At 43.8% G+C, this 17113-nt stretch overlaps 1 protein-coding gene and 1 long non-coding RNA gene across 6 annotated transcripts in view; one reads left to right on the forward strand and one right to left on the reverse strand.

Moving 5' to 3' along the window:
* The window catches only part of LOC309526011, a 39922-nt gene that overhangs the window by 20640 nt on the left and 2169 nt on the right, over window positions 1-17113 (forward strand). Inside the window, exon 3 of one of the 2 annotated variants that reach the window (XR_014216614.1) lies at window positions 942-1540. The exons of the other annotated variant lie outside the window; for it this stretch is intronic. This is a non-coding gene — a long non-coding RNA (uncharacterized lncRNA). Of the gene's footprint in view, window positions 1-941; window positions 1541-17113 lie in introns of those variants that run through there. 2 annotated transcript variants of the gene reach the window in all.
* The window catches only part of CAMK2A (calcium/calmodulin dependent protein kinase II alpha), a gene marked incomplete at its 3' end in the record, with an annotated part of 109110 nt that overhangs the window by 6977 nt on the left and 85020 nt on the right, over window positions 1-17113 (reverse strand). For 2 of the 4 annotated variants that reach the window (XR_014216604.1, XM_082211793.1), the window contains exons 12-17: window positions 16794-16836; window positions 12219-12259; window positions 7977-8009; window positions 6872-6920; window positions 2806-2881; window positions 670-764 (exon numbers count right to left, since the gene is read on the reverse strand). Coding sequence is in view for 2 of the 4 variants with exons in the window: in XM_082211793.1 (XP_082067919.1) it covers window positions 670-764; window positions 2806-2881; window positions 6872-6920; window positions 7977-8009; window positions 12219-12259; window positions 16794-16836 (337 nt within the window). The remainder of the gene's footprint in view (window positions 1-669; window positions 765-2805; window positions 2882-6871; window positions 6921-7976; window positions 8010-12218; window positions 12260-16793; window positions 16837-17113) is intronic. The other 2 variants (XR_014216605.1, XM_082211794.1) reach the window with 1 other exon arrangement.

Consider the following 17113-nt stretch of genomic DNA (forward strand, 5'->3'; position numbering starts at 1 on the left):
GGGTTCATTAGGTGAATCCTGCTCATCCACTCTACATTCAACCATTTATGATTTGGTTTGAAACTTTGGAAATGAGTGAGAGATTAAGAGCACAAGCCTAACCAAGTCTACTCAGAAGTAAACCTTCAAATGCATACCTATGAACTTACAAAGCTGACACATACTACTGGTCCATCCAGCCCAACATGGTCTATTCAGACTGGGAATGACTTTCCAGGGCCTCAGCCAGAGGTCTTTCTTAGCCTTCATACAGATATGCTTTTTAACAGGAGGTGTCAGCAATTAAATCTGAGTTTGTGCTGTATCTCTGATATACTGTCCTGCCCTTAAATGCATGTGCTAGTTCAGCCAAGTTGTCCTTATCTTTTCAGAAAGCTCAAAAAGAGATAAGACAAATTTAAGGGATGTTAGGCCTATCTATTGCTATGAACCAAAATGTTCAAAGGATGAAATTTCTACTCTGACAAGCAGAATCTTGGCAGGTAACAGGATAGAAGATTCCATCTATATGCCTTCAAATCTCTTAGCATACTTTATTTTAAAACAAACTGGCTGTAGTTAAGAGGCTGGTCCTTGGGCTAGAAGGCTGATGAAGTGACCCAATATTGCAAATATTTCCATTCTGATAAGAGAGTCAAAGGGCCTTTTGACAAGGCAGAGGGTGCTTACAGTTTTCAAAGTAGAATCTATGGAAATCCAGCCCTTCCACCAGGTTCCCTAGAGCTTCTGGTTCAAAAGCTGTCATCCCAGGGTCACACATTTTCCTGGAAGAGCCCATGAAAGGACCAGGGTCAGGGTGGAGAGAAAAGGAAGTGAAATAACCTCATTGTCTAGTCACATGTCTTCATTCCTATGGATTTAACACCAATGAAGTTAACCTGTCTATGCAATACAAATACATAATTTATTTCTCATAATATATTTTAATTTCTTTCTCTTAGCTCTTAAGCATACCACTGTGCTCAGTGACACACTTCAATAGCTTCTCTGCTTCTTGGCCTGTGACCTTAAAGGACATGTTCTTCTCAGTTTTGAAGAGTGAGGGGCTGCAATAATTTCCTAATGGATTGAAGAAATTGTCATTTTGGTGGCAGGTTAAAGGAAGCATCTGTAAAATCCTCCTGCAGGATGGACAAGCTTCATGTCCTGAGTGCCCTTTATTTGCCCCAGAGCTTTCCCTGCAAAAACTCGCTCTTTAAAGCTCAATCGGAGTAAATGGCAATCCATGAAAAATTTGAATTGACATTTGCTCTGATTTTGATGTGTTGGCAGATGGGCTCTTTCTAGGCCCAGGTAAGTGTGAATAAACTCAGAGCAGTGCTGGCTCCCAATGCCTTTCCAAGCACAATCTGCAAGGCTGGTGTTAATAGCTCTGAATGGTTATGGTGTGTTTCATATTAGAGAACACTCCCTGCTCCTGTATGAGACCACCCACCAATACATCAAAATCATCTGACAGGTCTCTACTTTAACTTTCATCTTTGTCAGAGGTTAGAGGGAAAACAACAGTAAGTAGCGCCTTCATTATGGAACACTGTTTTCCTGAAGACTCACCACATCAGCTCATTTTTTATTTTTAGAAAGTTAGTTAAAAGACAAAAAAAAATCATTTTGTTCCAGTGGGATTTTGGGAGGGTCACTTTGTTGACTATATGACCTGGCAGAGATTTTTATGTTTCATAAATCTACTAGGGAAGGTTCTCTGTCGACTCTTCCTTGCCACTGATTCGTTCTTGATTTGTTGTCTATATCTGTAATCTAATTGCTTCATATTGTTTGTATTAATTGTTGTTTTATGCCACGCTGCCAACTGCGTGGGGGACTTTATGGAGCTATCCTTGGGCAGATTCAAAACAAATTAATAAAACATATCCAGCCTTACTGAAGTTAGCAGAACGTGCATCAGTTCCAGTGTGCTGGCATCCTGCCTTAGTAAACAGATGGGTTTCAACTGAGGTTTCAAATAGTATATTTAAAAATAAATAAATAGGTGAAAGGCACTCATTTAACCCATTACCCACAATGGAAATACTATTATAAATTATGGAGGTTAACTTTGGGTTCCTCGTTATCTTGTTAAGCTTTAATGAGTTAGTGCTAACTATTTTGAAGTTATGCTGAGATGAGCGTAAAGTAAGATTCATTTAGGAACATGGGAAGCTGCCTTATACTGAGTCAGCCTATTGGTTTCTCTCTCAGCTCTACCTGGGAAGGCTAGGGATTGAGCATGGAACTTTTTGCACAAAATGCAGAAGCTCCAGCACTGACCTGTGCTCCTTCCCATAATATTACCGTGCTAACTGGTTGATTCATAAAGTTAGAAAGGGGTTTTGTTTGCACGTTTGTTTTCAAACAGGCCCTTCTTGTAGACAGGAGAAAAACAAACTCAGCAGCCTCTACTCTTCATCAATAAACCCATGCTTCTTTGTTCTCTTAACCAGGAATCCAGGGCCTTTGCTTGCTCACTCAGCAGTAATAGCTGCGATTTATCCTTGGCCAGACTGCAAAATGAATCCATCCATTTTAATTTTGATGGGAGATAATAATGACAGAGTGGCTCGGTATGAACAGAAGAAACGGAAAACACAAGTTCTTGAAGTCCATTTCTAGCTGTGCTTTGAAAACCCATAAAAGAAAACAACTAATTTGCTTGCCTTCAGAGCAACCTGACATTTCAAAACTGTTTTTTCAAAGTTAAGGCCATTTGAAGGATTTCCTGCTAACCCTCTTCCTCCATACTGGGCCAGCTCAGGAATATACTTCGCTCTCTTGTTAAAGTTCAAAACACCCACTGGGCACACTCACGTGTAGGACTCAAAGTCCCCATTGCTTATTGCTTCAATCAGCTGCTCCGTCACCTTAATGATTTCCTGTTTTCGTACTGTTGGTTTGGGGGGGGGGAGAAGGGAGAGAAAATATTGAATGTAAATAAGACAGTGAGAAAGGGCATTGTTAGAGCTGTATGGATATCACAGTGCTGTGAACCGCAGAAAGTGGTAGTGCACGTAGAACTCGACTTTCTAAAAATGCCTGCTTTCATTTTTAAAAGCACCTCAAGTTTCTAGTCCTTATTGCTGTGAAGATGTATTTGAAAATCTTTGGGGCAATGCCTTGGAAAACCTCAGCAGGCGGCCAAGAAGATCAGAGGTTGAGGACAGGGCTTCTTTGCTTCTGCCCTTCTCAGAACTACCAAAACTAGAAAACTGAATTGCTTGCATACAGAATTTTAATTTATTTATTTTTTACGTACAGACAGCCCTGGATAGTCTGGCAGAAGAGGAGGGGGGGATTTAAAGAAAGACTTACTAGATGGAGAGATTATAAAAACGGCTGGGGGAAAATACTTCTCCAGAATGAGGAAGATTTAGAAATCTTTGGTTCTGTTTCTACCTTTCAGTGGAAGGGCTGAGGGAAAGGCCAGCTCAGTATTTAGGGATTGCCTAGAGCGGGGGTGAGGTCCATGCAGCCCTCCTGATGTCGCTGGACTAGAACGCCTGTCCATTTAGCCATGCAGGCTGGAGGTGGCAGATTAGTTCCCAGCCTCGGAAGAATCAACTACAGGGCAAGCCTTACCATAAACACCTCAGCTGTGGTGGTGCTTGGCAGGTGACACACAAGCAGCCTTCAGAGGCATTTACAGACATGGCTGGTGCTTCCCTGCCAGCCTGCACAGCTCTTTCAACACAGTGGCTGAAGCACAGACAAGCAATTACACCAGGCTTAGGGAGGCAAGCTTTTGTTGCTCAGCTACATTACACCCCAGTAGGGAGAGGAACTGGCAGAGGAAACAAATGGAGCAGCAAAGAGACCCTGGCAGCGGGGAAAGGATAGTAAGGGGGTAGAATGAGAACAAAAGGCATCAGTGCAGACTAAGGACTAAGAAGAGGCGGAGGAGAGCGCTGTTACAAAACGGCACCTTTCTTGGCCAAAGAGCAGCTTGTTTTCACTTCTGGCCATGAGTGAGTGACTGCCACTTCATTTAAAAACAAGCCTTGGCAGGGCAGGCCGCTTTCCTGGCACTCTGAGCAGCACTGTTAGAATAGCCGTGGTGGTATCTCCTTTTGCATGGGCAACTTTTTGCACAGTGGAGAGCAAAGTCTTAGACTATGGCCAGGGGGTGCGACAATCACATATGCAAACACGGCTCGCCAGTTTGTGGGAGGTTCCCACACCCGTAGCAGCATCTTCACTGGAGAGATGGCTCTGGGCACACCAGTCAGGAGACCCACACAGGTGCCAAGTGGGACCTGTTGTATTCAGAGGCCTGAGACTCTTAGTGGCCTCAAGCACAGCGAGGTTGTCCCCTTCTACTGGCCTGCTGTGTTTCAAGCTGCAGTTGCACACTACACACACCAGAAAGGGGGCCGGGATGCCTTCACCTGATGTGTGTTACCTGTTTGGTTTCCCTGCCAAACTCCTATGCGTTAAGTTGTCATCTGAGCATGTGCAATGGTGGTCTCAAATGTACACACCTCAACTTAGCGGTGATTGTGGCTTATGTTTTCAAATCAGATGGAAGCTGTTGTGAGGGAAAACACACCAAACAGCAGGATTTCTTTAGAAACTACTGGTTGTTGTTGTTTTGTTATTATTATTAGTAGTATTAGGATTAATTGCAGGATTAGTATTAATTGATATCAAGCATAAAATGAGTAAATGAATGACATGTTACAAGGTGCTCCCTTCTTCGGGCTTCAAGATATGTGAGGAGGCAACTTTTTCCTTCCTTTAAATTTCCAAAGGTTCAAAACATTGGTAAATATGTAATTTTGATCTCTGCATAGGGAAGCTGTTGTGGGGATGGCAGCTTCATGAGCTGAGAAATGCCAGATAGGGAAAGAATTAAGCACACAGTATCCCAAGCCACTGGCTTCTCTGCCCAAAGCCTTCCTCGCACAAAAAAAGCCTTCCTTGCACAAAAAAAGCCTTCCTCGCACAAAAAAAGCCTTCCTCACAAACCTTTTCTTTTAAAAAATGGTGCTGGGACTCGTTACAGGTACTTGCATCTTACGTGCTGTTAGCCCCTACACCCTTGTGAACAAATGACTTGTCATGGGAGGCTGTGTGGCTGTGTTATATGGGATTATTATTCCTGAAAGGCAGGCTTGAAGTAGTGACTGTGAGGTTTACCTGGATCCCTGTGTCAGAATCTGTGTGGGTTGCTTGCAGCAACAAAATATGAACAGCCTCTTTGTGCCTCCCCCCCCCCCCCAAGGAATGAGAAAATGTGCCAAGTCAAGTTCCTCAGGTTTCTTTCACTGCCCTTCAAAAGATAGATGCTTTAAAGTTTGGAACAACAAACTAACAAACACCTCACCATTACCCTCCTTTTCACTTTAAAGAAGCCTTGAAGACAATACAAATTTTAGGATGATTCTTTTCTGTCCTCCTTCCTTACCTCTGCTTTCTGTTGGATCTGCAAGAGGGCTGAAATCTCTTAGAAATCCAGCAACACATTCAGGGAACTGGATCTTCCAAAAGACTGTGCCAAAGCATTCCAATGTGCTTATTAATAAGGCTAAAATATGGGTGTCCTGTGGGTAGATCTAATTCCCTATACTAAAGAGACAAAGTGGTTAATGATAAAATGCGCAGGGAAGGCTTTCCTCATCAGCAGTGTTTCTATCATTTCATATTAATTTGCCACACACACACACACACACACACACACACACACACACACCTGCCTTTCCTGCGGGAGTTATTCCCAGAGAGACAAATTTTCAATTAACTTTAATGTCAGGCCAAAGTCCATCTCCACAGCAGATGAGTTCCCTTCATTTGGGGAGACTTTACAAATTAACACTGATTTCCCAAGCTATTATGGGAACGCTGTGGCCTTGTCAGGCAGTAAGAAAGAGGCCTCACTAAGGTTCTTCCCAAAGACTGGTTTAAAATGGTGACAGTGAAACTCCTTCCATAGAGACTCGGTGGAGAAGAGGAATGAAAAAGTCAGTGTTCGCCAAGTTGTTAGAAAAATCGCAACACACTGCAAGCTGAACCGAGGGAGAGCAAGGGATTTAAGTATCTAGGGCAGCCTTTTGCAAACTTGAGTCTCCAGATATTGCTGAACTTCAACTCTCATTAGCCCCTGCAAATGGCCAAAGACAATGGCAAAGGCGAGGCTGGGATTGAAAGGTGCATGACTGTTGAGTCCTTTGCATGCTGCCCTGCTAGCCCTATGCCACTTCGCGAGGCTGGAATCTGATCTGAATGATTCACCCGGCAAATCATTCAGATCTGATCCCAGCCTCGCCATGTGGTGCAGGGCTGGCAGGAGGTGTGAAGAGCCAAATGTGCAGTGCTCCCCAGAAAAATGTGCCCAGGGTCATCGCCCTGGCAGCGCCCCCGTCCAACGCTATGTCCCTGAGTAGGTGTGGTGCAGTGGTATGTACAAATGAGGTCTAATTGCCTTGCTAATTCACAAATGGTAGTCACAACAGCGGTATTATTCTGTAGGAGAATTTTGCACATTGCACATAAATTGATACAGGGCCACTTATAATGAAATTTGAGTCTTTTAGACGCATCACAGTAAATTTCTGCACACAGTTGATTTTTCTTTTACTTCACAAAATAAGTTTTAGATTGCAAATTCACAACAGAATAGTTTTGTGACAGCTGAACAGTTTTACTGACCAATCCTGGTCAGTGGGCTATAGAGTAAGGATGAAGTTTTCATTCATTGAAAAATGGATGAAAAATAAAACTCTAAGCTTCAAATTTCATTTTAGTATTTGAACAGCTCTACCTATATAGGCTGACAGCGAGAATTGCCTAGGGGTCCGTAGTCTCACAACTCATGCTTACTGGAAGTCATTGACTAAAATGGGTTTCCTTTTACCTCTTCCGCCACAGTCTTATACTCTACCTTTGGTGTCTTCATCCTCAATGGTGGTGTTTGTGCTCTCTGAAGATTCCTGGAGAAAGAACGGAGAGGACAAAAGCAAAATAAGATGCACCCAAATGGCTTTCCCCCCCAGAAAAATCCTGACCGGTAACCCATCACCCAGGTTCTACCTCAACAGGATCAAACACTGCAAAGGGACAAAAACCAGGTAAGCATCAGATAAAAGCACTTGTCAGTAACCACAGATTTTGCTTTGTGACTGTAATACTTGTCTTGACTTTGAAACCACAACTGAGCCGGAGGTCCGATTGTGAAGAATCTTGCAGGAGTGAATTCACTAGTATTCCACTGCACTACTATCAGGAGTGAGAGGCTTGACATCTCCTACAGCTAGCAGGGGGCAAGAAGGGCTGTGTAAGGAGTGAAAGACACCATGTTGACTACAGTTGGGAGAGGAATGTACAAATTAACAAAGAGAGGGAGCTAGGATGAGAGAGTGAGGGAGACTGTGCAGGAGTGAAAGAGACCACATTGACCGCATAGTAAAGAAAGAAATGTACACTCAAACAGAGAGGGCTGCCAAGAACCACATGGACCGCCAAAGGCTGACACACACCTCTTTCCATAAACAGCCAACTGGTACACAGATTAACACAGAGAAAGGGAACCATTTGCTTCTCATCAAGACAACTCTGGTAGCTGGACTGCAACCACCAGTTCATCCCACCAGAGACATATTGCAAACAATATTAAACAGCAGATTGACCACGGCCGTGCCAGCCATTTGGTCTCCTGTGACCGAACAGTTCCAGCAAAGCCATATAAGATGGCCTTTCCTTCACGGCTGCTTGGACTGGTGCAGCTTGCAGATCTGCTAGAGGAGAAGTTCCATGGAGAACCTTTCGCTAGAAAATGGAATTAGGTTCTCAGTGCTCTTGGGCTTCAACTATCCTTCTGCTCCAGCCGTTCCTGTTTAGAAGGATCCCCATAGGGGAGGATGCTGCTCTGAAGGAATTACTTTCAGCCCTGCTCTCCACAGCTCAGAGTGATTCCCCAAAACAGGGAGGGCTGTAACATGTTGAGAGGCCCAACATTATCAGCATTGAGGAAGACAAAGGACACTCACCATTAACTGAACGCTGGAACTGGACTTTCTTTTCTGGAAAAACAAGGAGAAGAGATAGGACAAGAAGAGACACAGAGTGAGAAAGAAGGAAGAGAGCAGAACATGGGACACAGTGGGTCCTAGGACACCTTTTTGCGATCCTACTAGAAAGGTGAAGAGTTTGTGAATAAATCTGATGCTTAATGCCAAAGAGAAGTCAAAACTCTCACAATGCAAACCATGCCAATCTAACTTTCCAGTACAATTAACAAATCCATCAGCCTTGTCCACTATTCTGTGTTTGGACCCACAGATGTCTGCATCCCTATGAACCTTAATATCCTGACCCAGGGCAGGGCTCCACCTTAACATCTCTCCTGCCATTTTCTAATCCAATCCAACAAAGATTTCCAAGCTGAAGAGGAATCATGTTTTGAGATCTGTAAATACTAGTCACCAAGCTAAAACTGCCACACCAACTTAACTTGTGGACACAACAATATCTGAATACAGCCCTCCGCAAATGAAATGCTATACTTTTCCAACCCTCCTTGCCACTGTGACTTTGCATCATTCTACTTGTGGCAGCAAAAAGCTGGAGACATTAAATACTGGAATTGTTCACTTTGAATCCTAAAAGAATAAAGCCAGAAGAAATCCAAATGATCCTCTACTGCACCGAATGAGGATGGGCATTTCACATCTATAGCATCTCTGAAAGCCTTCATAGACAGTTACACTACTGCTGAACAGTCTTGTTATTCACTAATCTAAATCTGCATTCTCACTGTGATCAAAATTTGTTGCTTCTCATCCTGTCTTCAGTGATCACTCTTCTAAGGTCATGTCTGCACATCATTTTGGCATGATAATTCAGGTACCAGTAAAGCACTTAAAAGTCTTCACTATCCACACTAAGATGCAAGCATCTTGCCATTTGCAATGGTTATGAGATAATATCAGTGTTTGTTTGGAGTAGCCCAGTTATAATGCTGTACATTGACCAAATCAGAGTGGGGGTTGTTTAGGTGGGATGTGAATACCTCTATCAGAGCTAGGAGAGGCTTGCTAGGGCATGAAAAATACAAACGAAGTAGATGATGGTCAAACTTTGAGCCAAGTGACGCCCCTTTTCTAGATTTGTTCAAGTGCAGCAACAAGTATCTGGCTGAGAAGAAACAGAACAGTGTGCAGGAATGTGCTATCACATAGCTTTCACCAGGGATTTCTTTTAAAAGTGTGATAAAACCTTGAGAGAATGACTGAAACCACAGGCAAACTGCAATGTTTACATGGACTATGACTGCAGTTTTTAGGAGTGGAAAGTCTGATTCATATAATCCCAGCATTGTACCAAAGGTGGTAAATCAACACAATGCCAAATGGTGGAAGTGAGTTTATTTGCATTGCAGACTTGACCTAAGAAGCTCCTTCTACGCCTCAAAGTAGTACTGAACAGCTCACAGAAGAAATCCTGCAAATAATTCAAGATTTAAGACTTTTGTCTTTTGATTCTTGATTAGCTTCTCTCAACACAGCGCTTTAATGTACATCAAAAGAGAGGCACATCATGTCAGATTCCTAATTATCACTCAAAAGAGTCTTGAATAAGTTCTCTATTTGCTATCCCACAAATCCATTCTTGGCTTCTTCTTGCCTTCTCCACACTACTTCTTTCTGTCCTGTAGATGAAACTTGGAAAATGGATCTAGATGAAATCCAGAAAATGCAGCATCTAAACAGGCTCACCATAGGCATAGTGTAGAAGCCTCCATCCTAATCTTCTTCACTATCATTTATTTAAAAAGGTATCAAAACTGCATATATCTGGTGAGATGAAATGCGTTCTATGAGCTACAGTAGAACGAGCCCATTGGCACTTGGCAATTCTGACTGCTTTATTTCATGATATGATATCCTCAGCTAGCCCTCTACAGCTTCTTCTCCAAAGCCAACCAAAAGACAGAGAACAGACTCTACTACAACTCTTAGATTTGGTACTTAAGCTATATATGATGGAGGTAGCTAGGCTCAGATGCATGGTGGCTCCACTGAGAACATACCAAGAACTGTCTAGGAAACCTTACTGGACGGTAACTGTAGAAGCAATTGACGCAACATGACGCAACACAAAAGTGGTGACCTTATTAAAGTAGGACGTACATACAATAAAAGGATGCAACACAGGGCAGTGACTTTATTAATTTAGGATGTAACAGGATGTGACATGGGGCAGTGATTGCATTAATTAACAATGTAACAGGATGTGACACAGGGCAGTGAACTTGTTGAGCATCCACTGGTTACAAGAGGGGCAAAGCCTCTTCTCTCAATAAACTATTGGTGAAAGGGGTCCGTTGTCCTTTCTACTCTCCATGGATAGCATGTTTGCAGAGGTGGCACATAAATATCTACTTTTTCACTAAAAGGTGTAGCCAAAGTAGGGGGTAATATCCTTTCTGCAATGGGTGTGTGTGTGTGTGTGTGTTGCCATTACCATGTTACTTCAAACACAGTAGGTGGGTTCTTTCTGTTAAACCAGAGAGTTTCATCCGAAAGGCAAGCTAACCATGAGATCGTGAACTAGACCCCACAATTTGTGGTGCCAACAGCCATCTCCTTCTACAGAGGGGGATATCAAAACCAAACAAGGTGAGGGGGAAGGAGAATCTGCAGCCAAGCCATTTGACAATTAAGCCAAGTGGGATTCCACTGCTGGAATTGAGGTCTGTCCATCTGGGGTATTTCTGAAAGGAAATGGGGGTGAGATGACAGTGCCAGGAGTGGCTGTTAGCATAGGAAAGAGGCAGATGGGCAAGTGTAAGTGTATCTCTTGGCCAAGGAATACTTTTGTCAGAATCTTCTTCATTCTTTGAAGAAACCTTTGCCACATCCTCAGATAGCCACCAAGTCTCAATTTGGCACCGTGGAAAGAGATGCCAGGCACCTGTCCAGAATACTCCAGTTTGGTTTCCAGAAAAGAAAATCATTATAATATCAGCACAAAGCCATTCTTTCAAATGCTAGCATTCAAACTTCACAAATATTTCAGAGCTGGAATGGATGATGTCACTGGAATGAGCAAACCTGTTCATCCATTAATCTGCATCTCTGCCAAATCAATGAACCAGGTTTCAAGGCATGATATGAGTGCTGCAAACCCAAAGGGACCAATGTAGAATCAAAAACCTGGAGAAGGCGAGTGTGTTTGTGTGTGTTTGTGTTGGGGAGGATTTCTTGTGTCCCTAGTTCTGTTTTCAGTTTTAACCCCTTTCTCCCCTCCTTTTGGGTTGATGACAGAAACATCTATATTTTCTCATTCCTCCCAGGTTTTCAGTTGACCAGAAGATAGTTCATCAGGCCACCGTGGGAGACTCAGACTCAAATAAAACAGCAATGACCTATCTGAAAAGAAAAGGTGGCAGCTGGGCCCCTCGCCACTGCTCAGAGGCTCAGTCTAAACTGATGTCCACAGGAGCCAATCAAAGAAAGAGTCATCCTTGCTCCCACTCCCCATCCCATCTCCCTCTCTTCCATATTAAGTGTCTTTCAGTTTGTCTTACCTGTCACAGCCCCCTTTACAGTATTAAGAAATGCCCTAGAGCCAATTCAAATTGTTGGGCAGGGGGATGTGATAAAGCTCTCTTGGCCGATCCATAACACCTCCAAATTCACTCAGGTGTTGATTTGTTTGGAAGTGCTTCCGTGTCAAGATATTCCTTCACACAGAGATAACAAGCCAGGAAGAAGGCCTGCCTGATTTCTGAGGCACACTGTGGCATAATTCACTCCCACACAAGGACCATAGGAGCATCAACCTCCAGATTTCTGAATCAGTTGGACTTGTGAGTTGCTGTCCTCTTGTGGGGCTGTTTCACTATGGCCTCCAAACATTTGGATTGGCTCTATTTCCCCGAAATGACCGTAGCATAGTAACAGTAAGACGGTAGGAGAAAGGCACAAGCTTTTTTCCTCCTCTTTATGAAAAGAAAGCAGGAATGGGAAGAGATTATGAGGATATGAGTTAGCCAAGCAAATTGAACATGAGTCAAGGCATCCATTACTCTAAGCAGCAAATTTTGCTTAGGTAAAGGTATTTGTTTTTCCTTTTTTGCTTTCAGAATGTGGAGATGTATTTCATGATGAGAAGAGGATGATGCAAGAGATCCACGCAGGGACCCATGACCACACAGTCCACCAGCCCAAACATTCCTGCCTTCTTGAGTACAGGCAAGCTGGTGGCTCTATGAGCCCAGGACTTACCTTGACGCCATCGTTCTTCTTGTTGCCACCACTTTTCCCTCCTGTGGAGAAAAAGTACCACGTCAAGAGGAACAGGCACGGTAACAGGGTCAGCACACTGAGAACCAGCAACATGGGGGGAGTTGTGTGAGAGCAGCAGAACGCAGGAACCGAAGATCACAGATTCAATTCCACCGCTTCCTCTGCTGGTAGCGAACTTGCTTTGCAATGATCCAGAGTTCTGGAGGAAGTCTCTTTCAGAAAACTATGCAGCTCACCAGCTGGATTACTGGGATCCTTCCCCGTGAAAAGCCACAGCCACTTGTCCTCTCGGACTCCCAAATCTTTGAAGGAACCAGCAGAATGGCCAGCGGCGGAGAGAGAAGGGAGCTGACAGAGCATTCTCTGACACTTGTTTCCTTCCTGAGAGGGCTCAAGGGTCCTTCAACATGGCTTACAGGGATTCAGTCCTGCCCTGTGCCATCACCCTCACCTTCTGGGCTTGCATGCCCTGTTTCGCGGTCTCAGATATGAACGCTAATGGCTCAACTATGATAAGATCAGCGTGCAATTGCCTGCCTGCCTGCCTTTCTCACACTCTGCCTCTTTCGCTAATTTTAGACCCCCATGCTGGTGGGGTCATGTGCTACAATTATGACATCCTGACAGCTGCAGCCCACATTTTGACAATGATGAAAAGCAGACATCTTCCCCCATGCCTCCCTCCCCCATGACTATCCCAGAGCCAGCCTCGTCTCCTGGGACTGCAGCCCACTCATAATCCCTCCCTCTTCCCTCTGTTGCCTTCAAATAGATTCTGAATGCATAAAACACACAGATATGAAGCATGGCATAAGCACGCTTGGCCTGACTGCAGCTTCTGAGCAAAAGATGACCCGGATAACCCTACCATCAGTAGCAATCACTACTCTGGTTTTGGGCGGGGGGAACACACATCTGAACATGGAGGACAGAAAACTAAATAAAGGATCAAGTTTTGAATTCCCTGATTTGAATTTCAGTGGTGAACCCTTATCACTTTTAGAGCAGTCTCAGCTGATTAGCTCTCCTCCACCTCCACATTTTTTCATTTTTTTAAAGACAAGCTTCCTAAGAGTGTCATGGTAGACAATCAACCCTAATTTCCTAGATTTTTCTTCAGTGATTTAATTATGTCCCCATTTGACCTTGTTTACTCCATTCAATAAGCAACCAGCCTGCATTATGTTATCTTTCCCTACAGTTTAGCATTTATTTATTTAAATTCTATCCAGCCCTTTCCCCTTCGTCCAAGTGCTCATTGTGGCTAAGTGTTCCAGCTTATAATATGCAGCCCCGTGCATAGTTTGTCACATGTGTATATTACACAGGTGTACTTCACTACATGTGCATGCTGTAGGAAGTCACAACCAATTGTGGTTTCACACTGCATGTACTCCATGTTGGAAAACCAAATATTTGTTTATTATCAGCTGTGATGGTGTACATACAGATGGCACATTATTTCCTACATGAAGCAGGAATGAGGAACCTTTTTCAGCTGGAGGGCCACATTTCCCTTTTGAACAAGTTTCTGGGGCCACATGCCACACTACTTCTAATAATTTGGCCACATATTAAATGTAATCACAAACAATTGTCCCCCTACATTTTCCAAGGAGCTAGTTTTTGCCATGTTTCAATAAAAATCTCAGCAGATGGAAGTCACCCTTGGAAGTTCCTCATAAAGTGCTTCTTGGAAAAGCCTCTTCAAATTCTGCCTACCTTAAATTAAAATTTTAAAAAAAACAGCTTAGAAGAGGCTTTTCCTGAACACTGGCCTTTTGAGGACACTTGTAAGCAATTCCTGTGTGCTGGGAAGGAACCTTCAACCTATCTAGTTCCTGTGTTCCAAAGAGGCAATCACAATTTTGTAATCCTTCTCCCCTAATATCCCCCCTCTCCCCATACGGTATATTTCGGGTGGAGCTGTACGTCCACACAATAGCTGCCTCTCCAGAGTACAAGATTAAATCTTGCCTCCGCCTTTTTTGGGTCATCCATAATTTAAAGCAAATGTAAAATCCTGCCAAATCAAGGTGATGCTGCGAATCTTCTGTTGTGTGAAGGGAAGAGGATTGGCAGCTGCACTGATCCACTGACTCAGCCTTTCCAGCAATGTGTCACAAAGCGTTTTAGGAATGATTAGTTGTGCTTTGTCACTTCTTTGTGATCTTTGGGTAAACGATTAATAACTATAAACGAATGTGACGTGAGAAAAGCCACAAGTCAGTGCCTGAGTTAAGGACTGACATCAGCTTTCTGCCGTAGACAACTAAGCCACAATCCAGCACAGAGTTGGGCACACTTAAGCCTCTTGAAAGAAGTAAGTTGTGCAGTACTGCACAACCATACGTGTCTCAATAGGACTTAGTCCTCACCTCCCCAGATATCTGTGTATAGGTTTGCAGCTTAAGTGCACCTAACTGCGATCAATTGTAGTCCTGGTTGTGTATAATTACCTCCAAACTGTGAGCTTTTCACTTTGAGTAGTTATCACAGCGTGGAACCAGGGGAGGGAAGGAAAGAGGGGAAGCTTAGTGGAGATATGTGTGTGTGTGTGTGTGTGTGTGTGTGTGTGTGTGTGTGTAGAGTGGGAGGTCCTATGCATAAGAAGTAGTTTTCTTTCTCTTTCAAAATTACGAAGTGCTCACTTTTAAGTAGTAAACACACCTCAATACCTCCCACCCGTGGAGTGGAAGAATGCATGAATCTTATTAAGCCATACAGTAAATCCTTGTCAACTCTGTAGCATCTCTAACACACATTCTTTCCACGTTCAAACTGTGCTGCTTGGAGACCTTTGGAAATAGGTCTGGGGTGGGAAGCCTGTGATTTTCCAGATCTTGTTGGACCCCAGGTTTCATCAGCTGTAGCCAATGTGGCCAATGGTCGGAGGTCCAGCAACATCTGAGGGCCACAAGTTCCTGAAATAAGTAATATGTGAGCTATGTCTGGACACCAAACGTTTGAGTCATACTCCAAGAATAGGTCTAAAAGACATTGAGTGCTTTCTTTCCAGGCTGCCACGACAAGGAAAGCCTTGCTGAGCTAGATGCCCAGTGAAATGAAAGGAGGCTGTGCACAGAAACAAATCTTGGACGAAGTTCCTGACATAGCAGACAGCGACAATGCATGTCGTGAATATTTAGGGAATTTTAAAATGATCGTTTATACATCAGTACTCCCTGCCACTAGCAAACTAAATTATTTTACCAAGGCACTTGATCTATGCTGCAGATCTATGGATGCTTTCTTCTAAGTGAGTAAGCACCATTAAACACAGTTTACTTCTGAGAAGCAATGCACAGGAACACACAGATTCTGTGCCACTTTTCCAAGCATAACCGATAACAGGGCTGGAGCCCAAACTTAGAGGCAGGCTGCTGGTGCATTTATCAAGTCCATTCGTCAAGCTTCTTTTCCTAAAATGTAAAACCAGTAGGATGGTGAAATCTGGGGAATGTTATAGAATAGGAACATGGTGCAAACAGACCAACCCAAACATCCAAAAGGTTTCGGTGTATTGGGGGGGATGGGACCTTAAGTTGTGCTGGTTTATACCAAGGATGAGAAACCCTGCCTACTGCCCCCAGGGACTCATGTGGTGGTGTGGGTAAGTGGTCAGGTGCTGCATGCCAGTTGGCATGGCTGGCACAAGCAGTGAGGGCACATGTGGTTGACAAGCTGCAGGTTGGCTGCCTGTGATTTACCTAGTAATAAACCCCCTGAGTATTAGCAGTGTGTCAGTATGAAAAATGAGAGTAGTTATCAGTTCAACCACATCCAGACTTTGCAATGCCCTATTCCCCTGACTGCACCGCAACCAGGAAAACCCAAACATCATATTAAAATGCAAGCTATCTCCAAAGCATGTGATCTTCATCAGTAAATCAAAAGTCAACAACCCTGGATTTTTAAGCATAAGTCAACACATCCTTATAGGATTCCACTGCAGTCCCAGTTTCTTGCTTTCCGAATTGTATCTGCTTGTACAGTGCTGAAAGTAGCAACCTGCAGGGAAGCTGCAGAAATGCTAGAATTTCAAGACAACCAATAGGCAGCCTTGTCTACTGAGTAAAATCCTGCAAATGGATTTATGCATTGAGCAAGTCTGGGACATACAAATTGACCTTCATTAATGCCAAACCAACAAGGGTCAGAATGTAAATTTAAAATGCTTCTCCGCTTTTCTTTCTTTCCTGCATTAATGTTTAGCTGCAGGTAGAAATGGCAGAAGAATTCCAAAATGGTATCATAGCAGGGGTGGAGAACCTCTGATGATGCAGTTGCTGTTGGACCACAACTCCCATCATCCCTGACCATTGGCCATGCTGTTTGGGGGCTGATGGAAACTGGAGTCCTTCAGGATCGGAGGTTCCCCACCCCTGCTTTAGAGCCTTGCATGAAGATGCCCTGTGCCCAGTCTTTTCCAACGAGAGCCAGGGTTTGGGGAGCCTGTCACACTGGCCAGTCATATTAAGCACATATGACTAGCATCCAACATATGAAGAGGCAGCAAGTCAATACTGCCCTGGAGAGAGTTGGGTTACCTACCAGAAAAATTCCGGGTTGCTAGCATTGTAGTGAGGATTGCACCCTGAAATACACAAAAGACAAAAAGAAAACGGGGAAGCAAGAAACATCACTGGGTTCAGAATCAGACCCATCCCTTCCCCCAACCCCAGTCTCCTTCCTCTTAAAGGCATCTAGTGGAAAATGGAGCTGGCTGGGGCTCCAAGAGGGATGGCTCTTGGGCATGGTTCCAGGGGTATGATGAATATAGTTCGGAGGTGGTATTAATAGATATAGCTAACTGTTTGCAGAAAACAAGTCACTGGATAGTGGCTCAGGGATTTTTAACTACTCTGCAAGTT

The sequence above is a fragment of the Podarcis vaucheri genome (genome assembly GCF_965113315.1).
Source record: "Podarcis vaucheri genome assembly, chromosome: 2".
Lineage (NCBI taxonomy): Eukaryota > Metazoa > Chordata > Lepidosauria > Squamata > Lacertidae > Podarcis > Podarcis vaucheri.